Source organism: Numida meleagris, chromosome 1 (assembly GCF_002078875.1).
Source record: "Numida meleagris isolate 19003 breed g44 Domestic line chromosome 1, NumMel1.0, whole genome shotgun sequence".
Lineage (NCBI taxonomy): Eukaryota > Metazoa > Chordata > Aves > Galliformes > Numididae > Numida > Numida meleagris.
Genome location: NC_034409.1, coordinates 127,913,319 through 127,938,192, shown reverse-complemented (window position 1 = coordinate 127,938,192; position 24,874 = coordinate 127,913,319). Strand labels below are relative to the sequence as shown.

The 24,874-nt window shown below is 46.6% G+C and overlaps 2 protein-coding genes across 5 annotated transcripts in view; both read left to right on the top strand.

The window, feature by feature from the left end:
- Window positions 1-4,260, top strand: part of JADE3 (jade family PHD finger 3) — a 60,115-nt gene extending 55,855 nt beyond the window's left edge. For all 4 annotated transcript variants that reach the window (XM_021412000.1, XM_021411984.1, XM_021412010.1 and 1 more), the window contains one exon: window positions 905-4,260. In XM_021412000.1, the coding sequence (XP_021267675.1) occupies window positions 905-1,803 (899 nt within the window). In that variant the 3' untranslated portion in view covers window positions 1,804-4,260. The remainder of the gene's footprint in view (window positions 1-904) is intronic.
- On the top strand, window positions 10,519-22,971 carry LOC110406009 (regucalcin). The gene is made up of 7 exons (XM_021411971.1): window positions 10,519-10,731; window positions 10,970-11,134; window positions 13,264-13,446; window positions 14,682-14,897; window positions 16,152-16,283; window positions 21,727-21,881; window positions 22,688-22,971. Exons 2-7 carry the CDS (start codon window positions 10,972-10,974, stop codon window positions 22,736-22,738), a joined length of 900 nt encoding a protein of 299 aa, XP_021267646.1. The 5' UTR covers window positions 10,519-10,731; window positions 10,970-10,971; the 3' UTR covers window positions 22,739-22,971.

The following is a 24,874-nucleotide window of genomic DNA, read 5'->3' as shown; positions in this document are numbered from 1 at the left end:
AGGAGCTGGACTCGATGATCTTTATGGGTCCCTTCCAACTTGGGATATTCTATGATTTGGAAAGAGGAAGAGTATATATTACAGTGCAATTACTTTTTTTTTTTTTTAATAGGAAGATAACTGCTTCTGCAATGTGAAATAGAAATCTTAATGTTCATTCAAGATACTAATTGTGTTTTCCATAACCAACTTAGAGTGTTTTTTCTCTACCTCTGAAACACGCATAAGTTTTGTTAGTACTGACTGGTTTTTGTTTGGTTGGTTTTTTAACTGTTTCAGATGAGACTAGTACTTGGTGGAAGCAGCAGTACTCTAAAGCACTTTGGTTTTGTGTAACGAGATTTTGTTAGAAATGTCTACTAAGACAAAGCCAAGTGCTTTTTAAAGCGTGTTAGAATGTTTTGATAGCTATTTTGCAAAGGTGATGCAAGTGTATTATATCACAGTGACTCATATACTGGAGTGAAAAACTTTTAAAACAGAGAATTTTATAAAACAAAACAGAGAACTGAACTAAGTCCAAAGTGCAACTCAGTTTGAAGTATTGTTTTTTCTCTATCCAAAGCTGGATGTGAACTTTTTATAGTTCTGTTGGAACTACTTCAGTCACGTCTCAAAACTGCTTCAATTCACTGGCTTACAGCCCCATAAAAGGGCACGTTAATGTTTTTTAATCAAAATTCTAAAATGCATACCTAAATTCTGGACTGGTAAATGATTTGGAGCTGTTTTCAGTCCTTTGACTTCCCTTTAATGTCCTGACATAATTTCACAACAATTGTTTGCAAATGCTTCTTGTTGAATGACCTTCTCATGGTCTATAAAACCCTACAGGTAAAGAAGCGATTTCCTCTTTTTTTAAAAGTCTTCTCGTCTTCTGCTCCCTCGTCTTTTTTTCACGCAGGCCATACCCTGACAAGTGCACTAGAGAACACACTGTTCTACCCACCTCCCAGGATCACCCTGAAGTTAAAAATGCCCAAATCAGCACTAGGAGATTGCAAAAATAACTCGCTGAAGCCTGGCAACAGACCTCTCTCTCCTGACAACAACAGCACTGTTTACAGCAAAAGGAGCGTGCCCATGTCAAAGGAACCCTTTGAAATCAAAGCCAAATCTTACTCCAGGTATCAGCACGACACCAGAAGTAACGGGCTGCTTGTGACGGGAGGGATCGGCAAGCCTCGTGGCGAGGCGAAGGACTCTGGTCTTGTGCAGGTGCCGGAGTTCCACCGGGCCCAGCCGTCGGGCAAACCCCTGGCACTGCAGGCTGCTCTTCACGGACAGTCCTCCATCGGGAACGGGCGGCTGCAGCAGGACGGCTCGCGGCTGTTGGCCAAGTCCAATGGCCTGATGGGCAGGACCGGCGACGTGAGCCAGAGGGACAGCTCCAGCCAGACGCCCTTTGAACAGGAGTCTGTGCTGACGGCTCATTTGGCCAGCCAGAGTGGTTTTAGAAAATCCACCATGGAACACTTCAGCCGGTCCTTTAAGGAGGCCACTAACAGTCTGGTGAGGACAACAGAAGATTTGCGGTGCTGTGAGAAGCCAACGAGAAAGCTCGCAGCGAAAGATCGCTTGTGGAGCAAGCAGGCGCTCGAAGGAGCTCCGTACCAGGACAATGACGGGTACTGTCCCGACTTGGAGCTGAGTGACTCTGAAGCAGAAAGCGATGAAAATAAAGAGCAAATGAGGTTAAGACGAAGTAGCTCAGAGAGAGAAAGCCCGAGTAAGGACTTTGGAAGAGAGTGTCACAATAGAAACAAAAAGAATATGATTTCTCACGGTTCGGTACAAAGGTGATTAGAAGCCCCCACGGGGTAACTCAGCCTTTGTGTATTCCGGTGTACCAGTGCAAAGCTCAGCATCCACAGGTTCCAGAAAACAGCACAGGAGCTACGTTAGGAAGAACGGCAGCAGGAGATGGGAAGGGGAGAGAAATCAGAGTAGTTTTGTTCAACTGTGAATTGGCTTGCAGCCTTTGCAAGGTTAACCGAGCTGTTGCAAAGTCAAGAAGAAATTGATGGGTTCTATTAGAGTTGAACATCTGGGAAAGCGTGAAGTGGTTGATCCTTGCATAAATTCAGGAAACTGCTTCCTCCTTGCCAGCACGCGTGCGAGGCAAGATGTCCACCTCATGTCTATCTTGTGGTGGTGGACAGGTGTTAGAGGAGTCCTTGCGTTGCTCTGGCATGTTGCAAGGGACTGTGAATGGAGACACTGAAACTGCATTCTTAAGGCACCTGCAGCACGGCTCTGATCCAGCAAGGCACTTTAGGTACTTGTTAGATTTACTCCTGTGCCGAGTCCCGCTGATTTCCCCCAGAACTCCAGTGCTCAGCTCCACAGGCACGTACCCGGCGTGCTCTGCTGGATCAGGCCCAAGCGACTACTAAGTGACGGTCCCCTTCCGTCCTGCGGGAGGGCTCCGGCCGCAGGGGTGTCCGCAGGCTCCTTGCGGAGGTGGGAGCAGGTGTCGCTGGCGCTGCCAAACTTGCTGACCTCTGGGCGTGCCCCCGCTCCCTGCTCCTGCTGAAGGTTGTGTTTCTCTTCACAATAATTTGCTTATTTTGTAAATATACAACTTGTAGTACTTAAGGTTTTTTTTAATCTCTCTGTACATAGTTGCTTGTTGTGGGATGCACTTGTAAATATTTTACCCAGCTAACAAGTACAGATGGCTAATTTTGTGGATAGTGTTTACAAAAGTAGATGTACTACTTCAAAGAAAAATGCTATTTGACACTTACATTTAGGCAATCACCAGTGATGCCAGGTTCCTCTTGAAACGGAGATTTCATGTCCAGCGGTATTTGTACCTGGCGTTTTTAAAAATAAGCTGAATTAGAAATAATTTTGTCCAAACTTTTTACGTAGGCACAAATTTTCAACCCTAGCTGCCTAACTGTGGGCTTAAGAGCCCTGCTTCTGGCATCTAGGACTGTAAAATTTTAGCCAGGCATCATCTGGACTATGTTTTTTATTGCTGAAAATTTATGGTTCCATTAAGCTGCTTTTCAACCTCTGGATCAGTTGCTGTTTCCCAAACTAAAGCTTTTTGCATGTGCTTTAAAGCCAGTTGTTAACTGGTGTTTAAATTTCAACCAGTGCGGAGGAAGTGAGAAGGAAGGGGGAAGCCTTTCTGGTTTGTTTATGTGATCTGGGATTTTTGTTTGAATAGAGACAAATTTCTTCTTTTCCGGGCAAAGTAACTGCGCTGTTCTCAGCCATGCTGCACGGTCCAGCCCTCCACAGCACCCTCTGTCCCTAGAGGGCTCATTTTGTCTAGGAAGGTTCACACCCCACGTAAAGATGACTATGCAGAACCCAAGCAACAGCTTGCTTTCCTTCATCCTCTTAATTTATTGCTTTTAGTTTAGGAAATTACAGCAACGTTTTTAGATTTGGTTTAACCTTTGAAATCTCTCTACTTGCAATAGGACTAGCAGGTCAGGGCTGGAGGACTTTTCTGTAATGAAATAATAATTAAAAAAAAGTACAACCCAGTATAGTTGGCAATTCTAATCTATTTGCTTCACTCATCTTTATTTTCCCCCCACACACACTTCTTGATTTTATGTATATTTGTGTAATTTGTCTTTCTAGAGCTGTATCTTCAGAATTATTTCTTTTGGTGTAAATATGCAGTAGCATTTTAGGTTTCTACATATTTTATTTTAACGGGAAGTGCTTTGTGTTCTAAGCCATGGGCCGTTCAGAATAAGGAAACAGATGTTTGTTCATTTGTATTCCGCTTCTGATTCTCTAAGTTCTCCTTCGATATTTATTAGCAATCCTCTTACTGGCCACGAAATTCCACGGAGCTTGCACTGGGAGGTGAGCAAAACGTTCATGTCATTTTGTGGCCAGAAGCGTGTGGCGGAGGGGAGGAAAATGGTGCTTCAGCAAAACTCAACGTTTCTGCTCTTCTGGGGTTATTCATTCAGTTGTTTCCCGCCTGGGCAACGGTTTTGCTAATTTTTACGTGATTTTAATAGATATATGAAGGAGCCCTTGGTTGTGTAGTTCTCAAGTATTGTTCCCAAAGTGCATTTGCTAGTTTTTATTGTGTGTTCGGTGGCTAACTGTTTGAAGTATTACCTCTTAACCTTATTTGTCAATTTTTTTTTGTGTTTTTGCATTTTGTTTTATATATATAAATATATATATATATTCAATTTTCCAAGATGGACTCGGTCTTTTTCAGATGTCCCCTTTTTACAAGTACTTTTTCATTAAATTATGAAACTGCTAACAGTATTTTCATTTGTTGTGATTTATTTAGGGTTGCACTCTCCGTGTCCATAGGTTGTTAAACTCATCGGTCCAACAGCAGCGCCGTGTCCATCAGGAGTAAATCATTTCCACTGTGCTGGCAACACTTTAACAAGCCAAAACGTGAAGGAAAACCTTTCCCCTTCAGCCTACCCCCAATAAAGTCACTGAGCGCTGATTTGCTGTGCTTAGCAAATAGTCCAAGCCTGGCTTTGGTTTCTGCCTAGCCCAGCAAATGCAACAGACCTTTTGCTGCACTGGTCTCAATTGTTCATCTGTCTGCTCGTGTTTTAGTGTGTCTGCTTCTCTTGGTTGTACAAATTAAGTTATAGAGGGGAATCTGAGGCCTGGCTGCCTGCGTCATCCCGCTTCTCGTATGCTCACACGTGCACAGATAACTGGCTGGTGCTTTGTAAGGGACAGATTGGCACGAGCACATTCCCAGGCTGATGCTATGAGTGAGTTTTGCTTGACCTTCTGCTGTAGTTGCCCCTGCTCCCACAGGCCAGTGCTGTGCTGTACCATGCTGCTGGAGCAAAGCTGATGCAGCACCAGGGCAGGGGAGAAGGCAAGAAAGGAAGCTGCGCATCCCTGACAGCATCCCTCCTGCCCTGGAGGGACAGGGACTTGCTGTGTGCGTGCCTGAGGCCATGGTGATTTGAGACAGAGCAGAGCAGTGAATGTGCATGCGGTTGGACGTACTAACAGGAGTGGAGCTGGAGTGGGAGAGGTGGAACAGGCAGTGAGTCCCATGGCTGGGAAGAAAACCCAAGGGAAGAAGGAAAAGGGGAGTGAAGGTGCATATGGAGGAGAGGAAAAGAACTGCAGTAGGAAGAAGTCATGAATGACAGACTGACAGCTGACTTTCAGGACCAGGATTTCTTCCCTGAAGGTGTGCCTGCTGGTTCCAGCAAGAGGCTGCCTTTTAGTGGCTTTTTGACTGGTGGCCTCTCACCTCTTTTAAAATACAGTCCACTTGTGCCTGGGATGTGAGAAAGACAGGGCCAAGGAAGGACATCAGTATTACCATTTGTTTCCTTTGGAAACAGCTGCTACTGATTTGCAGAGTCATTAGAAATAAGAGTTCTGACAGCCATGTCAGTCTGGTTACTTGGTGATGGTAACTTGGGCCAAACTCTCCCAAACACAAGCAGAGCCTTCATGGTGATTCCCAGCACCATTGTCTCTGAATTTACGTTTTTGCTTAAAGAGAAAACACTTTTTCAGCTGTAGCTGGTGCTTTGGCTCTGCCATTACATATATCCTTTGTGTAATGTTTTCTTTGCATCATGAATCCCAAACCATACAAGGAGAAATGGCAAATGCTTGACTATTAAAAACATCAAAACCAAGTGTGTACTTTAAAGGTTGTCATACCTCACTGCTACTATGGGTGATGCACAGGCACACAGGCTGTACGGCAGAGCAAGAAGTGTGTGCAGTGGATGAGTTACTAAGTGTGCCTCTGTGAGCTGAGATAATGTGACAAGCCAGTCATCGTGATTGGTGTGAACCCAGATGATCCTAGTACCTGTGATGCATTTAGCACTGCAGGGAATTGACACATCTATTGGGAAAACGCTCTTTTGATGTGAATTAATGAGCGAGAGGAAGCTCCTTGCACAATCTGTGAGCTTGGCATGCAAGGGAAAAGTACTGGGGAAGGGCAGAGATGAGAAACTATGGAGTTCCTTAGTACTGCTGCTTTAGGGATAAGTGTAGGCTTGCAGGGTCCTGCATTCTGGGTCTGCTTCTTAATCTTCCTTTATGCCAGCATCATGGCCCAGCAGGCCTTAGCACTTCCTGGGGTGCAATTCTGCAGCATTGCCCACTTGTCTAGGCCATCCCCATTAGGCTGGACAGGGCTCTGAGCACCCTGATTGAGCTGTAGGTGGCCCTGTTCATTGCAGGGAAGCTGGACTTGATGACCTTTAAAGGTCCCTTTCAACTCAGACAATTTCTATGATTCTATCCTGGGATAGCTGCACCTCAGTTCCATTCTTGCAAGTGGACTCTTCTCCAGTGATGGGACAGAACCGGATTGCCCTGATAGCAAGCACAGTTTCTTGAAACAAAATTATTTTTTTCCCTCTAAAAGTTACATAGCAATTGAGAAGTTGTTTTCAAATAGCAGATGTGCATACATGTGTTTCTAAAGTTAATCCCTTTGCATGTAGCTTGGGTAAATTTATATTGCTGTTAAGGAGAAGTGACCTCAGGTATTTGCCCATTAGTTTCTCTGCCTCTATGAGTAAAGCTTCCAGATAATCTCTTTCTCCAGCAGGCTTCTCATGGCTGGGGCTGTGTCCTAGATCCACCTGGCCCTGCCTTTCTCCCTTTTGTTTGGGGCTGTTGTTCTCCCAGAGCCCTGAAGCTGGTATCTGTTTCGGCTGGGCTGCCTTATCTGGGGCATTGTTCTAAATCTGCTAGGCTTGCTAATGACACCTTTATGGCTTCTTTTTACTCTGCCGTCCTCAAGACATTTTTCCAGTCTCTTGTTTTCCCTCAGGTGCTGCCCCACCTGCCCTCATCCTGAGGATGAGCACTGGGCACGAGGACAGGCATTCCTTCACAGGGTGCCCTAATGGCTCCAGAGGTGTTCTGCCAGCCAGACTGGTGGGCCCGTGACCTGAGGAGGAATTCCGAACCTGACGCAATAACAATGCATAAGAGATGTCTTCAGGAAACTTCCTGGTCGTTGAGCTTGTGACCGCCATCAAGACGCCGCTCCTCATATTTGCTGAGGCCTCAGGAACCACGGGGAGCCTGCTGGGGATGGCATTTACAAAAGAAAGAATGTGTTGTGTGCCATTTGGGAAAATGGCGTTGGCTGTAGAAATGCAGGTCCTCGTGGGGGGATGAAATAGCTGAGGGGAGAAATCATTCAGCCATCCTGCTCCCAAAGGCACTCACTGCTACCTGAACACCTGGGTCTGGGCACATTCCTCCACGGCTCCACCCCTCTTATCTCCTGGGGCAGTACTGCCCCGCATCCCTGGTATGCTGGGCGCCATTTGCGTCTGGCTGGATAGAGCCAGATGCAGCTCCGCTCCACCAGCTGATGGCTCAGCATTGTTCTGCTGTCTCTGAAAGGGCACAGGCTTACCTTCTGGCCCCTAGTATTCTCTGGCCAAAGGAAGACTAAAGGCAAAGAACTGGATAGGCCAGGTGATGCGGAGTAACTGTGAACAAGTCATCATTTACATGGGTCGCAGACAGCTAATCCGGAAAACAGACTTCTCTCAAACTGTCTAATTGAATGCACTGAATTAAGCTCAGAGCAGTTGTCCCAAACCTGCAGTTAAATTGAGGTTTACTTCTGATTTGGGCCTGAAGAAGGGCTTGTGTGCCTGAGAGCTGCAAACACTGAAGGCACTGTTACTGATACTGCCTCCATTGTGGCTGTAATTTTGCAGCTGCTACAGGACATATCAATGATCTTTCTTTTTCCTGAGGCAAGCAAAATGCAAATCCAGGCCACATGGGGTACAAAGAGCAGGAAAGCAAGGCATTAGGAAACATTTCTTGGCCATGCTCCACTGGAAGAACGCTCACCCTTTCTGAGGCGCCCTGTTCCCCACTGGAGGAGTGGAGGGCTGGGTAGGCCCGGCTGGACACTCGAGCTTTGTGAGGTGGCCTGGGATGGCAGGAACTAGTGCTAGCAGGTGCTGTGCTGACAGAGGAGCTGGGGGGCACGTGTGGCGGCGTGAGGGGTGTTTGAGAAACCATCTGCAGTGGGAGGGGCCACACCATGTGGTTGGTTATAGCACTCCATTCTGAGGTGTGCGATGCTTTTTCTTGGGTCTGTGCCCAGTACTCAAGAAATGATGCTCAAAGAAGCCTGTCTAATAAATCTTAATAAGCAAAGGGCACCTTTGGTAGTTCTGTGGCAGAAACTGGTCTTTTAAGGCTAAATGCTTTGATACAACTTCATGGTAATTTGGTGCAATCCTTTTTAGAAAAGATTCTCCCCCATTTAGGACTCCTAATCCATTCTGCCTTCACTTCCTTGAAAGCACGCTAACAACGTGTGTTAGACTTGAGTACAAATTAACAGCGAACACAACTTTGTTGCTTAACAGCCTTGTGCTGCCTTCTCTCAAGGAGATGTTTGCAAAGCAGGTAAACGCTGAGCTTTGGCAAGTGTTCAAATCATGTGAGCGCCTACAAACATGGTTGTGATCGCCCAGGCCGGTACATGGCTGTGACCTCTCAGCATGTTCACCTACCTGCTGCTTGCTGACAGATGAAAGCTTGATCCAGACAGGAAAGCTCATTCCATGAATGATGTCTGGCTGAAAACAAGTGCATGGCAGTGTCCCCTTCTCATCTTGCTTTCCTCAGCTGTATACCAAGAAAAGTAAATTAATAAAAGATGGAGACGGCTCTAAAAATGAAGAAACAGCAGGCTTGGGCTCATGAAAGAGAAGGAAGAACAGCAGCCTCTCAGGATCCCACAGAAGCAAGAACTGCTTTCTTTTTACAAGCCAAGAAGTTGCCCACCACCCCTTCTTGCCACAGTCCTTATGGGTGGGGCTACGACTTCCCCTTGTGAGACCCCTCATGCCTCATGCTATTACTAGTGGTTTTGATAATGCAGCGCTCCTGTACGACTGGAGCAGTGAGCGCATGGAGCCCTACCAAGTGCAGGAACAGGTGGGCCCACCCAGCACCTCTGAGCCACCGGCTGGTGGGAGGCCACAGGGATGCTGTGTGCCCCTTAGCACTCATCGTGTGGTAAACATGGTGGTTGCAGTATAGCAGTGGGAAATGGCCAGCTCTTTGGCATCTCTCTTCCCTCCCCTGGTAAACCTGAGGCCAGGTCACTCTTCATGAAGGCACTCATGAGTGAATGAACCCACAAATTCCTCTGTTTTGTCTTTCAGCAAGCCTGGGTTAGCTGTTACAGAAAAGTCAAAGGAGGAGCACTGTGCCACATAACTAGAGGTCTAAGTTCAAAATATTTGACGCTTCGGCAGAAGGGAGAGTTGGTGCTGTAAACTGGAGTGCGCATCAGTTGTTAATTTTCTCCCAAGGTGTGTGCCAACACACAGCTTGTTTTGATGCCACCAAACCATGCTGGTAAAGGCCAAGGTCGGTGAGGAGCAGAGGGGCTCGCTGGTGGGGGAGGGCTGTGAGCATCTCCTGCTGGCAAAGTCAGTGAGCTGTTGATTGGCTGTGTATCCAATGGCCTCCTTGTGTGCAAGGCACCCTGAGAGCAGCACGTGTGGCTGAGCTTTGTGAAAAGCAACAGCTGAGTTTCAACTTACCTCTGTACTCAGCACTGGTGGGGCTGCACTTCAAGCACTGTGTTCAGTTTTGGGCCCCTCACTACAAGAAAGACATTGAGGCCCTGGAATGTGTCCAGAGAAGGGCAACAAAGCTGTGAGGGGTCTGGAGCACAAGTCTTATGGGGAACGGCTGAGGGAACTGGGATTGTTCAGTCTGGAGAAGAGGAGGCTCAGGGGAGACCTTATCACCCTCTACAATAACCTGAAAGGAGGTTGTGGTGAGGTGGGGGTCAGCCTCTTCTCCCAGTTAACAGTGATAGGATGAGAGGGAATGGCCTCAGGTTGTGCCAGGGGAGGTTCAAGTTGGATAATGGGAGAAGTTTCTTAGAAAGAGTGCTGAGGCGCTGGCACAGGCTGCCCAGGGAGGTGGTGGTCACTGTCCCTGGAGGTGTTCAAGAACTGTGTGGATGTGGCACTGAGGGACACAGTCAGTGGGCATGGGCTCGTGGTTTGAGTAAGTGATCTCGGAAGTCTTTTCCAACCTTTATGATTCTATGATTAAATTCTCAATGAATTTTTGTCATGATTTCATTTTTTTAAACTTTCCTTATGAAATGCATAAAACTCGGAGCTACTGTGGCACTTTTTTTTTCTGGATGTTCATTTTCTGTCCTGGCAGTCAGTAATAATTTGGTTGGTCTGAGGTGAAATCCTGCTGTGCGTTGTACGGCAGCACAGTGAGGACAGAAAAAGAGCACTGGATGTGAAGCATAAGCTTCTGTAATGCTACACAAGCACGTAAAATAAAAAGCCTAACTTCTTAGACACGACGGGTCGCAGGGAGGCCGAGTGGCACCCAGCACCGCCGGGAGAAACGAGGTGGGAGCGCTGTGAGTGAAACTGCACTGTTCTGGGCGCAGGCCCGGCTCAGGGGCACGAGGGCCTGCCTTGCACCACGGCTGCCCGCCGGGGGGCTCAGTGGCTCCGGAAGAAGCACTGCAGGTGCGTGACCCTGCGCTGTGCCGCCGGCGCAACTCTGCTCTGCCCTCTGCTCAACCCGGCTCGACCACCGCCCCGCAGTGCCCCGGGGAAGGCCTCGGGCCAGGCCCGGCCCCACGCCGCTGCCCCTCGGCCCCGGGCTAGCGTGGCCGCCTCCCCCGCCTCCCGCCGTATAAGAGCGGCGGCGTCGGGTCGGGCCAAGCGCGGCGGTGCGGGCCGGCAGCAGGTAAGCGCGCTGGTACCGCCGGGATTCTCTGTTCTTTCTTTCAGGTTCGACTCGCAACGCCCGGCGGGAGCGGCAGCGCCGAGGGAGGCGCCGCGGAGCGGCCGGGGAGGGCCGGGTCGGGCCTGGGCTGAACGGCCCCGGTGCTGGCGGTGACGGCTTCGCGGTGGGGAGCCGCGTGTGACCGGCCGCGCTGCGCTCCCGCTGCCCGCAGCTGTGTATGGCTGTGCTTTCCCCTCAGGCATGTCGTCCGTTAAGATCGAGTGCGTCGGGAGTGAGCGCTACAGGCTCGGGGAGTCCCCGGTGTGGGACGAGAAGGAGGGCTCGCTGCTGTGCGTGGACATCACGGGCAGGAAGGTCTGCCGCTGGGACTCGGCCTCCGGGCAGGTGCAGGCTGTCTCTGTTGGTAAGGAGCCGCCGGGGTGATTGGCGATGACCGGTTGGTTGTTCTCAATAATGTAGGGCTTTATTCCAGAAAAGAAGAGGTGTGCTAGTGCTAATAAACAAAGTTGTACGTTAACTTTTGGAATTGATAATGTAAATGTCTGTGAGTCTGTCTCGAGGCAGCTCCTGACATAGCTTAACTTGTTTTAGTGCTGTCTCGCGTTTGGTAACTCATTGTGAAAATCACTTCTTTTGCCCACCCATCAACTCACAGTGCATCGATCTGGACTTTCTACCCCCTAAAATCAACATAGCTACCAGTTTCAAGATGAGAGGAGGCGTGATGCTAATTTGGAAGCATTATTTCCCAAACTTTCATCTCCTTACCTGGCTACAGCAGTGCCCCTGCCCACTCTCAGCATCGGGTGGCATAGGAGGTACGATCATAGAATCATAGAGCTGTTGGAGTTGGAAGGGACTCTTAAAGGTCACGTGGTCCAACCCCCCTGCAATGAACAGGGACACCTACAGGTACATCAGGTTGCTCAGAGCCCCATCCAGCCTGACCTTGAATTAGTGGGGCATCCACCACCTCTCTGGACAACCTGTTCCAGTGCCTCACCACCATTATCATAAAAACTTCTTCCTTATACCCAATCCAAATATCCCCTCTTTTAGTTTGAAACCATTTCCCCTTGTCCCGTCACAACAAACCCTGCTAAAGAGTCTGTACCCTTCTTATAGTCCCCGTTTAGATACTGAGATGCCGCTCTCAGGTCTCCTGATCAGCCTCTGCAGACGTAGGAGGGATAGCAGCTGAAGTAGCTGCTCTGCAGGTGGTTGGTTTTTTTTTTTTTTTACTTCCTTTCATTTCCTCTGTTTAGTAATAAAATAGTCATAATGAATGTGGCTTTGAGTATACCACAATTTATAGACAGGAAAAAAAGAACACTCAGAGAGTGCCACGTAGTTAAAATAGTGGGTTGATGTCCCAAGTGGGAAATGAGAGAGAGAAATGATGTGTTACTGAAGGTCACGGAGAATTATGGTAGCCCCGCTGTTAGCAACAGCTTCAGACGCCCTTTCCTGCTCTTCAGGCAGAACACTGCTGTGACATTATGGCCTCTTTCCTGTGCAGCATAGAACGGTGTTTCAAAGAAGGGCAGCTTCTTTGGATGCTCCTCAGCAAAGCCCTCTAGGTGGCTGCAGCCAGGCCAGGCGTGAGGGCTCGTATGGTCACTTACTCTGCGTTGATGCAGAGCAGTATGGTGGCTACTTCTGTCTTTCTGGCTTGCTGTGCCGTTTCCCCTGGGGTGCTTTGTCGGGAAGGAGAAAGCAGCACCCACTTGCCAGCATAGCTGAGCTGGGGCCACCAGCAGCTTACACATCTGAGTGAGGCAGTTAGCCAAGCTGAACCTGGAATGAGTTCTGCTCCTCAGGGGTTTGGGGCAGGTGGCACTGTGACCCCGCACCCTGGGGAGACCAAGGTGCCCTGCTGACACCCACTGCTGCCTGTGCTGCACGTGTGCTGCCTCAGAAGGGCCCAACAGAGCTCCTGGTAGCCCTGGTTCAGTGCAGTGGACCGCGTGAAAAGATGCACGTGCCTTCTTTGCAAATAGAGGCTGCAGTGCCACGGGGAAAGGAAGGGTCTGGAAAGCATTGGGCTGGCTGGAGCAGTCCAGACCCTAAAGCAGTGCCCTCGTATTGCTCCCGGTTCCCTGTGCATCAGCACATGCAGCTGGGCAGCGCCTGCACTGTGTTTCTTATGTGGTTGTGCCCCTGGTAAGGCTGCAAAGCAAAGGGTGCCATGAGCTGGCAGCCAGCAGGGAGCAGCTCCTTTTGGCAGTACCGATGGCATAAGGTGGTTGTAAGCGTTAGTGAAACTATCTATCTACAAACCTATAAATACAGCATATGTTTTAGTTAGAGAGATGGTGATCAATCCCATGCATATTCCTAAGTCTTGTCTGTTAAATCCTATCCCAGATTTTATTGCTCTATTTAAAGTTGCTCTTCCTTATATTGCATCTGATTGGAGGCTTTTACAGAGATGTTATCTTCACGCTCATTTCTTCTTCTTTTTTTTTTTTAAATTTAACTACTGTATACTAATCTGCCATTACTGGCACGTTCCTCTCTTCCTGATTCTAGATGCTCCCGTGAGCTCTGTGGCTCTTCGGAAGTCAGGGGATTATGTCATCACGCTGGGAACGAGGTTTGCTGCTTTGAAATGGAAAGAGCAGTTGGTAACCACCATTGCTCAGGTGGACAGAGATAAAGCAAGCAACAGATTCAACGATGGGAAAGTAGATCCTGCAGGGAGGTATTTTGCAGGTATGCTGCATCCGGTTCCTTTCTGCTCTTGCTCAGTGCTTACCCTGCTCCTCCCCTGTGATTTTACTGTCAGCATGCAGCAGTCAGTTGGAGAAGCAGTGTTGGTTCATAGTTGATATATATATATAAATACAATCTATGTAGTTCATGTATGTATTTCTATATGTACTTTATAGGTAAGGATTTTTTTGTTTTCCAGTAGAGTTTGATCCCATTTAGAAATATATTTGTATCAACTGGCTGCCACCTAATCAGGATTCTTTTTGTAAAAAGAGGCCTACTGTTCAGGGCGTGCCTTGTTTAAGACACTTTGTCTCCTCCCTGTTGGTGTGCTCATTTTGAGTGCTAGCAAAGTGCCAATGGAAATACTGAAGCACAGAGAGGAGAAGGCTCGGGGGGTGTTACCCATGGCTGTAAGAACCTGGTGGAGTGCTGGTAAAGGCGATGGAGCTGGATTCTGCTCAGTGGTATTCAGGACAAGAGGTTGTAGACTGACATTAAGGAAATTCTGTGTAAATGTAAGAGAGCTCTGTTGCTGGTCATCTGTTATGATGGTCAGGCAGTGAAAAAGGTTTCCCACAGAGGCTGTGCTGTCTCCATCTGTGGAGATATTCAAGACCAGACTGGCCTTGGCCGTGAGCAGCGTGCTGTGAGCAGGGGTGAGACTAGATGACAACCAGAGGTACCTTCCTGCCTCAGCCACCCCCTGATTCTCTCCTGGCTTTAAAAACACTGCTCTGTGAACTTGCTGTGCAGTTAGGTCCTCAGGTTTACCTTAACCTGCTTTCCCCATCCCCTCAAGAACCACTATCAGCTGACAATGTAGAGCCACAAAGATGAGATTCGTTTTTGTAAGGCAGTTTCTGAGGGAGGAGGAAACTATTTCCAATGCTTCTTCAATACAAAATATTAAGGTATGTTGGAAATTAAGTGTTGCCAAGACCTTTCATTATTTTAGAACGACTAAGTAAAGCATTTTTCAAAAGTCCTCTGCATGCCATTTCTGCCACAGTCGAGCAGACAAAACAAAGGTTCTGTTTTGTCATCTGCTAGGTGCAAGCACTTCTGAAATCTGCCTTTCTCTTTGGTTCTTCCCTGAATTTCTGAAGTTCCTCCCCTGCTCCCTTCTCCTCCTGGTAGTGTGGTCATCACAGTAGCGAGAGGCTGCCACCAAACCCCTGTGAGAGCCTGTTCTTTCCCTCTGAACCTGCTTTCTGCCCTATGGCCCTGCACAGGTACGATGGCTGAAGAGATTCGACCCGCAGTGCTGGAAAGACGCCAGGGCTCCCTGTACACGCTCTGCCCTGACCACTCTGTTGTGAAGCACTTCGATCAGGTGGACATTTCCAATGGGCTGGACTGGTCGCTGGATCACAAAACCTTCTTTTACATTGACAGCTTGTCCTACTCAGTGGATGCCTTTGATTATAACCTCCAAACTGGAAAAATTGGTACGAACGGTGGCATTTTAAAATAATCATTTGTGCCTAAAGATGGTGGTGTTAGTTTTCATTCTAGTTATTACCAAGAGGATGAATTATGTTCTGAGCTTTGGGTGCACTTCTTCAGAGTCCTCCTTAGAACAAAGCAGCAGAAGCCATATTAAAACTCATCTGTGCCCATACGGGTTTATATCTCAAATCAGAGGCACTTGCTAATATTATAAAATATTTCAATTGCACGATGGAGTTTGTGTAGTAATCTGGACTCCTGTTACTAAACATGATGTGTATCTGATCTTCCTGCATGAAAAGTGCAGAGTGTTCCTTGTGTGCTTAGATTTCTGTGGCTGCACAAGACTAGCTTTTCAGAACCGCTGCTAGGCTTCTCTAGACTTTTTTTCACCCTATTTTGTGTTTTAAATCCCAAGCAGACAGAGTTTAGCAACAACTGGAGATCAGTAACTCAAAAATCTTCTTCCTTCACTTATTTAAAACAAAACAAGCCCATAAGGGCTCCTACATGCTTGGGCAAAAGAAAAATTTCAGTGACTTGGACTAAGAAGTTGCTTTTGAATGCACAGACTGGAGGACTTTGCCTTAAAAGAACCCTGTCAATTTGAAAAGTTGTTAATTTTAAAACATTTTAAAAGTCATTTTAGGTATAGCGTCTTGTCCTGATGTTGTTAGTGTGTTTTTGGTTTACGGTTTATTTTTTTCTTGAGGAAATGGGGTGGTTCTCCCTCCTTCCCCCCGCTTATTTTTCTGTGGGCAATCTGATAATCCCTAGGAGCACGAAGGAAACTCATTAAAAGCGTTGCAACAGATGAGAAACATTGAAGTTGTCAGAGCATAAAATAAACTATGTTGGAAAGTTGGTTTTAATTTTCTTTAATAACAGTGGATAGAAATTCAGATAGAACTATTTGGTTTTAAGTTGACAGTGTGCCTTTGAAGTTACTGCTTTTCGTAACTCTGTTTATATAAACTCTCAGTTTATGTAGCTGAAGGTCAGTTTTGTGTTGTAACACTGATAATTGGCATGTTTCAGCAGTCTGTTTGAAGATCTCCAGTTCTCTGACTGGAAGCAAACCATACTTGAAAGAATTCAGTCTGCTTTTAGAATATGTAGTTCATGTTCTGAATATATATATATATATATTCATATGGATATATAAAATCATTAATTTATATTGTAAATATAGAGCGTGAATGATACACTAGAAAGGAGCATCTCTTAGTTTTATTTTTTCTTCTACCCTGTAGGCAACCGTAGGAGTATATACAAACTGGAAAAAGAGGAGAGCATTCCTGATGGGATGTGCATTGATACAGAAGGCAAACTCTGGGTAGCTTGTTACAATGGTGGGAGAGTGATTCGCCTTGATCCTGAGACAGGTGAGTCCTTGGAAAGTCTGCATTGAAAAAAGAAAAAAAGAAAAAAAAGAAAAAAGAAAAACAGAAAAAGTGAGAGTTCTTCTTCTCTTAACACAGAAATTGTACAACTGTTCTTTTTAAGTCTTTTTTTTTTTATATTTTTTAATTTTTTTTAGCGAGTATCTGTTATTGCTTCTAGAAGTTAGCTTTGTAAATAAGTTTCCATTATTCCCAGCCTCTATTGTGTTGGAAAAGGTAAGGCTGCAGCAAGGAATTACTGTTACACATGTGAATTGTTTGAGTTAAAATAGAACGTTTGAATAGAACATGGGCATAGTTAGATCAGTTGGAAGGGACCTACAAAGACCATCAAGTCCAACTGCCTGACCACTTCAGGGCTAACCAAAAGTTAAAGCATATTATTGAGGGCATTTGCCAAATGCATCTTGAACACTGACAGGTGTAGGACACCAACCACCTCTGCAGGAAGTCTGTTCCAGTGTCTGACCACCTAAGCAGTAAATAAATGTTTCCTAATGCCCAGTCTGGTCTTCCCCTTTATGCAGCTTTGTGCCTTTCCATCCTGCCACTGGTTCCCAGGAGCAAAGCTCAGCACCTCCCTCTGCTCCCTCTCCTCAGGGAGCTGGAGAGAGCAGTGAGGTGCAGCACCCAGCATCCTCTGTTGAATTTCATGCCATTGCTGATTGCCCAGTGCTCTAGTCTATCTAGATCCCCCTGCAAGGCCAGTTCATCACCTAGTGTAGTGTAGCACGTACCTGTTCATCTCACAGCTGTACTACTTGTCCAGAAGGATGCTGTGAGGGATGATATCAAAGGCCTTACTAGAATCAAGAAAGGTTACATTCTCTGCTTTCCCTTCATCCACCAAGTGGGTGACCTTATTGTGTAACGATATCAAATTGCTAAGATGGGACTTGCCCTCGATGACCTCATGTGGATTATGCCTGATAATAGCTTTGTTCTTTAAGTGCCTTTTTATAGCACCCAGAACAATCTCCATAATTTTTCCAGGTACTGAGTTTAGGCTAACAGCTCTGTAGTTTCATAGGTCTTCTTTCATACCCTTCTTGTAGCTGGGTGTAACACTGGCTAGCTTCCAGTCAGTGGGGATCTCACCAGGCTCCCACAGTCTTTGGTAAATTGTTGAGAGATGTCCAGCTGTAATGTCTGCTGTCTCCTTCATCACTCTGAAGTCCACTCCTGTCAGGCCCCATGGACTTCTGAACATTCAACTTTTATATATGGTCTCTTACAATTTCAGCGGCCACAAATGGAAAGTCAGTGCTCCCCCAGTCATGGTCCTCCAACTCAGAGGATGGGGCAGCTCAAGATCTGTCATTAGTATTAACATATGTATATTAACATTAATATTAAAAATAGGCAAAAAAGGCACTGAATGTGACTCTGACTTTTCCTCATCCCTACTTGCTAGGTGACCAGCTGCACCAATCCAGTGTTTTCCTTAGACCTCCTCTCACTGTTGATAGATTTAGAACAGCCTATTTTGTTTGACACCACACTGGCCAGTATGACTTGTGATGCAATGGGATTGCCTGCTCCTGGGCTTTTGAAAGGTGGTTCTTAAAAATCAACCAGCTCTCCCGGACCCCTTAACCCTCCAGAGTTGATTCCCAGCGTGCCAACTCTGCTGACCTTTTTTCTCCTTACGCCAAAAATTTTCAACTTGGCTAATTCATGATCGCTGTGGCCAAGATGGCCACCTACCATCACTGCCTACCATCAGCCTTCTTGATTCTCAAACAACGGGTTCAGCAGGGCACCTTTCCTAGTTGGTTCACTAAGTACTTGTGATCGGAAGTGATCTTCAGCTTTCTTTTGGAATTGTGCAGACTTGCTCGTCATGGCAGTACGATATTTCCAGCTGTTGTCTGGGAAGTTGAAATTTGCCATAAGGATGGGGCAGTGGGTCAAGAGATTTCTCCTAGCTGCCTGCAGAGCAGCTCATCTGTGTTATCACCCTAGGTGGGTGGGCGATATCTAGACTCCCACGGTGACATCCTCTTGCATCCTCCAAATTGAACATCAGTACTCACCTTATTGGTAATAAATGATGTGGAAAATTATTGATAAGCCATGAAATGGCGATGGTGATTTAAGCCATTTTTATTTGTCTTGCTCTTTTAACATGGTGTTTTGTTTTGGGCACCCTGCTAAAATTAATACAAGTTTCACATGACACTGATGCCAGCAACATTTTTTTTTATTGCTGAATGTTATTTACATGATAAATTTTGCAACCGAAATCATAAAAAAATATTTAATGAATCCCACAGCATTTTATCATTCCCACAGTAATGTTTTGGGTGTGCCCATTGTCTGAGCCTGCCATGTGTTGCTACTCCCATTTCATCTTTGGTGGTCTGCCAGGCATCGTTTTGTCTGGGTATAAACTCTTGTAAAGCACTTGAGAAAGACTGAACCACACTGTCTGCAAGGGGCCAGCGGGTGAGAATAAGAACTTGTTTTTGACAGATCTCAGGCAGCGCAGGTTTGCATAATGCAGTGCAGGATCTGCTGCAGTGGTCCTGCTCTAACAGAAGTCATGGGGTTTTATGGGACTGCAGACTAAGGGATGCCAGCATCCCTTGATGTGGGCCTCTTCTGCAGCATGCTGCGGACCCTGGCACATGTGTGCACCATGAGGGTCAGGCTGTCACCTCTTTTCTGACTCCTCCAAGGTCTCTTTACTGAAGCTCAAGTGGCTTTTTCCCATCTCTTTTTTTTTTTTTTTATACCCATCCAAGGCTCTGTCAGCCTGTGGGACTCTTCCTTCTGTCCTGCAGGACACAACCCCAGGAGGACGAAGCTCCAGCTGGGAGATCCCAGCAGCTCTGGGCAAGAAAACTTGTTGGTTTGGCATCTTTTCTAACTGTAGGTTCTGAGGTTCAGAGTGAAGCAGGTTTTCAGGTTGGGGCTTCTTTAGCGTAGGTGGCTGGTGCCCTTGGATTCAGGATGTGCTACAGGGAAAGGCCGTGCTGGCTAATCCCACTGGCTTTCCAAAGGGCTCAAGAGGGATGTCTAACTTGTGTGTTGCCAACTCTTGTCTTACCTTCTAGTCACCTAGTGACCTAGTTTTATGAAACCATCCCTTTTAATTGGGAATTAGTTATTTTCCAATCCTTCTTCACTGATACATTTTTATATTCCTTGTCTGTACAGGCTCCAAAAGATTTGTTGAGGTTTTTCTTGTCTACAGATACCAAACATAGAAAAACACTTTTTCAAGTGGATTTCAGAGCAGCCAGGTGCAGATTTTCTCACATCTCCAGGAAGACATTGCTCATCTTAGAGTTTTGTAAACAACATCATCCAGGCCATTCTCTGCTGAGACCGCTTTGCAAGTACAATCAGGGCCTCTTCCCTTATCTCAAAGGCTCATGCCTCTTCTCCTTCATTGCATGTTTTCTCCCTCTGAATGCCCTTGCCACTCCTTTTTGCTCGGGCTTTGTGTCAGACAGCTTCTTTAGGGTGGCCTCTGGAGTGTTTTACAAGACACCACGTAACCCATATAGCCATGTAATCCCTCCACTTCCAGCTGACTGAGTAAGCACTAAGTGCTGCTGGAGCCAATTGGCAGAATCATTGTCTTGGAACTCATTTTGGTCCTCGTCATTCCCAGGCAACAGACAGGGCTTCTTCTCACCCAATTTTCTATATATTTAGATAAATTTACTTTTCTCAGGTAAAAAAAGGAGGTAACCACATTTGTATATAACCTAAGCACCGTTACACTGATTATGATTTTTTTTTAACATTTATTTTGATTTTTACTTTGATCACTGTGGGTCAGTGTCAAAGAAGCTTGTTATGCAACATCAGGAATCCCAGAGTCAAACTTCCCTGTCTATTTCATACAAGAGGTTCTTTCACCACTGTTAGCTTGCTGTTTTCTTCATTTATTTTGGAAATGAAAGCAAGATAGTATAAAAGCATCCAGCTCTTGTGTCAGGGCATTTAGCAAAACAAAAACAAACCCACACGTCCCTCTCAGTCCCAAGTTTTGGATGTATGGGTTACATTCATGCTAGCAAGTAAAATGGATCCCTTAGTCCTGCACCATATGCCATATTGTAACTTATACTGCACAGCCAGTCTGTCTTCTCACACCAAAGCAGTGCTCAAACTATCCCTGGGGAGCAGCAGCCCCAACCAGGTGACCCTGAGCCAAAATTGTGGCAGAACTGTACCAGTGGCTTAATAAACATAGAATCACAGAATCCTTTTAGTTGGAAGGGATCTTTAATGGTCATCTAGTCCAACTCTCTGGCAGTGAACAGGGACACTTACAGCTACGTATTTCTTTTTCACTGTGCCTGTGCCCTGCTCAGTATTCTGCAACATGTGAAGCCATTTGGTGTGTGCTTCTGTCAGTTCTTTGCAATGCTCATGCTGCATTGCAGAAGACCAAAGCACAGCTTGTTGGGTGAGATGTTTAGCAGACCCAACTTTCCATTTTTTCTTTCTTTTGTAGAGTTCCCAATGTCGAGGTTGCTATTCTGCTGTTCCAACACATCATTGAACAATGTGTTACTGTAAGGGGTCCAAGCCTTGTGCACACATAAGTGAAGAGCCAGGGAAATCACATATTTTGTAAGAGATTCGTGTGTATTTCTAGAAAGTCAGTTGTAGGTAAACAGAACAGGCATAATGGCTACAAGCCGTGATTGTATTGCCCAGAATTTGGAGGAGTTGTAGAAAAATCTGCTTTGAAGTGCCTCAGCAATCTTCTGGTTAACACCAGAGGCAATCTGTTTACTTCTATCACTAGGATGGTAGTTATTTCTTGGCATAATAAATGCCTAATGTTATTTAAGGTAGCCCTACATTTTTTGTAAACTTCACATGTGTCCCATGATCTCTATTTTATGCAAGCTTTATTTGAAAGGTTATTAAAATTTCAGGAAAATCTTCTAGGAATTAATCTTCCTTAACTTCAGGCAGTGGGGGCGTAGCGAGAGCTGCACGAGCTCTGCTCGCTCCGGGCTTCCTTTGTAGTTAAAACAGAGAAGTCAGCAGGTCTGGGGCGGGTTTCATGTGACCTGTTTTAGGGAGGAATTAAATCCCATTTCCATTGCCTATATGGCAGCCTAGATGATGAGCTCAGATGTGAATGTCTGTGCTATGGATGTTAGCATTTAATTAGAGGACTTGCTCTAATTTGGGATTTGGGCCACGATTTATTTGCGATAACTGAGATTGAAACTTGTCAAATGACGCCTGGTCGACAGCAGCGTGGCTAACAGAAACCTGCCTTCTGTGTCCTGGTGTCTGGCAGTGTGCTGAAACACAGCGTGGGACCTCCCAGGGCCCCCCTATTCTCTTCTGTGGAGCGCCTGGCTCCACAGGGCTGATTTGCAATAATTTGTTTAAATTTCTTGCTGTAAGTAGACAAACAAGAAACAGCATGCATGCTTTTCTCCAGGAAAAAGAATCCAGACGGTGAAGCTTCCCGTTGACAAGACAACTTCCTGCTGCTTTGGAGGAAAGGATTATTCCGAGATGTATGTGACTTCTGCCAGCGACGGGATGGATAGAGAGTGGCTTTCACGGCAGCCGCAGGCTGGTGGGGTTTTCAAGGTGAATGATTCTTTTCCTGTTCGTTTTAGAAGGCCATTTTTTTTTCCTCCTGCACTTAGAACAGTTGGAGTGGTGGGAAGCAGGAGGAGGGTGGTTGTTAGAACGTCATTCATGCGTGTGACGTTCGTATTTTTGGTTCCTGTTGCAGGAGGAGGAACTTAAATGTATTCAGAGATTTGAAAATATTTTTCGATTTAAAATTTGTTAGTGGTGGCATCTATACAAGCAAATAAAATGGGTCAGGAAGTGTCCTGTAGGCCCTGTAATACATGGTGTATTGTAGCTGATGGTGCAAATTTCCTATGCCCTTACCTCTTTTTACTTCTCCCCTCCCAGGAGGGAGTTTTCTCCTTATTACAGGAAGGTGTTTTGTGCCCTGAACAATGGCAGATAAAAACATCTGCTTTTATTTACACTCTGGATAGTTATAACTAAATTCTCTCCTAAAAAAATACATCACCTGAGGATTGTGTTTTTAAGAGCCTGCACTTCTGTATAGGTGCATGTCAAAAGCTACATTGGGAATTACAGAACTAAGGCTTGGCAGCATCCGAGAAAAGGCTTTTGGGGAATGGACGATGGGCTGAGGAGCAGCCTCTGGCCTGTGATTGCTTCGTGTGTAAAGAGTGGGGGTTGAAATTCCAGCCTGTGATAAGCTGCTGGATGCACAACACAATAGTATGTCAGGTTGGACGCCGTCCTTTTCTAAATTAAAGCATGTCTGATTGTGAAAGAAGAGTGTTTGGTAGTGGTGACTTATTGCATTTATCTTTTTTTTTTCCCCCATCCCTTTTTTTTTTTTGTAGATCACTGGGCTTGGGGTGAAAGGAATCCCACCATATCCATTTGCGGGCTAGATACACGCTCTTCAGAATGGATTCGAGAGGACTGACTTGAGCAAGATAAGTCAGAAGGTCTTATCTGGGTGTTCAGCACCTTTTGCCTTGAAACCATAACACAATTACAATTTCTCATGAGGAAAGGGTGAAAAACTAATGAAATACGTGGAATGTTTTAGAACTGAAATATCTGATGGTATATTTTTTTGTACTAAAAGATGATCACCGTAATAAACTATTGGATATTGTAACTTTCTTCTCTCATGAAATAATTTGTTTCATCCTCTTTTCTTTTTCTTGTTCATTCTCCCATCTCATCTGCAATTTACTTTATGTGTCTGGGAGAGGTGACAGCCCTGATTTATTCAGGTGTGAGAGGTCCACTTGGAGATGGGTTTGTCATCGCCAGCCAAGAGGCACCAGGAGACTCAGGGCCAGAACCCCCCTGTCCTCTGCACCATGTGTGGGTGGCTGCAGGCAGGCCCCTTGGGCACACACCTTTGCGCCCGCTGCTCTGGGAGGGTGGGCAGGCACAGGATACTTACCTAGAGATTCTAGGAAGAAATGCCAGCTCTCCTTTCCACAAGATCACCACCGATCACTTGGGCTTCTTCCCACCTGTTTCGCGGGCACCGAGTGGTGAGGAAGAGCCCACTCTGCCGGCAGAGCTGTACTTATCACATTGCCAAAACCTTGTGGGACTGCATCGCAGCAGCCCCCGGTGCCGAAGTCAGAGCTGCCTCTAGCACCCTGGGAACTGGGACGTATTCCAACTCGAGTTTCCTGACAGAGCGTGGGCCTACAAATGGTCCGAGCAGCTGCCACTGCCCAGCCTTTCCCTCCTGCCTGCTGGCTCCTTCCATGGGGAAGGATTCCTGGCTTTTGTTCAGTCCCTGCCTTATTAATGGCACTTACTTGATTTCATGTAGGGTTGAGCAAGAGCTCAATGACAGGAGAAACTGTATCAGGAGGAGCAGCTGCTGTGCCCTGAGGGGTTTTTCATCCTCGTGACCAAAATCTATAGTCATAGGTGAAGCATATTTATTCCCAGCCGAGCTGAGGAAATCTCAAACAAACCTTTGCAGGCAAAAGAGCTCTACCAGAATAAAAGCAGGCAGCACCGCCTGCCCGGGGAGCTGCAGCTCTTCCCAGCTGAAGGTCAGGAAGGGACTGTCTCTGTCCTACAGAAGGGTGAACCCTTGAGGTGAGAAGGCCTCCCTTGGTTTTTGGACAACGCCATTGGGTGGACTGCTGCCGGGGTGAGTGGCTACACCTGTGCCTATCTGGAGTGTGTTAGTGAGTGTGCTTTCACGAGCTCTAACCATGTCGCTTGTCCCCAGAACTGCAATGCTGGCTGCAGGAGGGGACTGTCTGGCTGAAGAAAGACTTTAAGGGCTGGGGACGGTCAAATTATACACAAAGCAAAGTTTCCAGGGGGCATAGAGTTGGACTGCACTCTAAGGAGAAGAGGCTACGCAAGGGTAATTCAGGGACTGGTGAAAAAAGGAGAGGAGCGACAGATTTGCTGAACACTTGCATAGTCGCAGTAAAAAATTCAGTGCTATTGTCTGCATGCCTGCAGGTAACACGAGAGAAATAGCAGTATTTAAATACTGCATTAATATGCATGGTACGCTAGTGCCTTGCTACACTCCCCCAGCTGCACTGTTGGGAAGAGCTGGGGCCTATAAGAAGCAGCACCGGAGTAGAGCAGCGGGACCAGAGTCCAGCAGGAAGCGCCTGGGTGCGGGGAGCTCCAGACACAGGTACAGGTACAGGGATGCATGGCCAGCTTTGGTTTACATTTGTGCTTTGCAAACCAACAAAGTTAGAGCCAAATGAAATTGTATGGCAGGGGTTGCTGCGGGTTTGCACCACTTGTGCCCAGAGCTCACAATGCCTCTGAGATGGCCTCTGGGAAAGCAGGCACTAGGGTCATCAAAATGGTGCACTAGGCTGGGAGATAACGATGCTTGCCATAGTGGTAGATGAGGAGTTGGTGGGGTAGGACGCAGAAAGACACAAAGAGATGGTGCAAACTGGGCTGGGGGAGGCACTCTGATGGGGTCCAGGTGCACCGGTGAGTACATCAGGTCTGGGATGGTGTGAGGATGTCCTCAGTGCTGCGGGCCTGGGCAGGACAGCAGGAGCCCC

What these genes read in the sequence shown, in the direction of transcription:
- LOC110406009 (XM_021411971.1), top strand. Translation starts at nt 10,972, where the DNA reads ATGTCGTCCGTTAAGATCGAGTGCGTCGGGAGTGAGCGCTACAGGCTC. An exon ending in TGCAGGGAGGTATTTTGCAG is followed by an intron (nt 13,447 to 14,681) that starts GTATGCTGCATC and finishes GGCCCTGCACAG; the next exon opens with GTACGATGGCTGAAGAGATT. An exon ending in CCTCCAAACTGGAAAAATTG is followed by an intron (nt 14,898 to 16,151) that starts GTACGAACGGTG and finishes TCTACCCTGTAG; the next exon opens with GCAACCGTAGGAGTATATAC.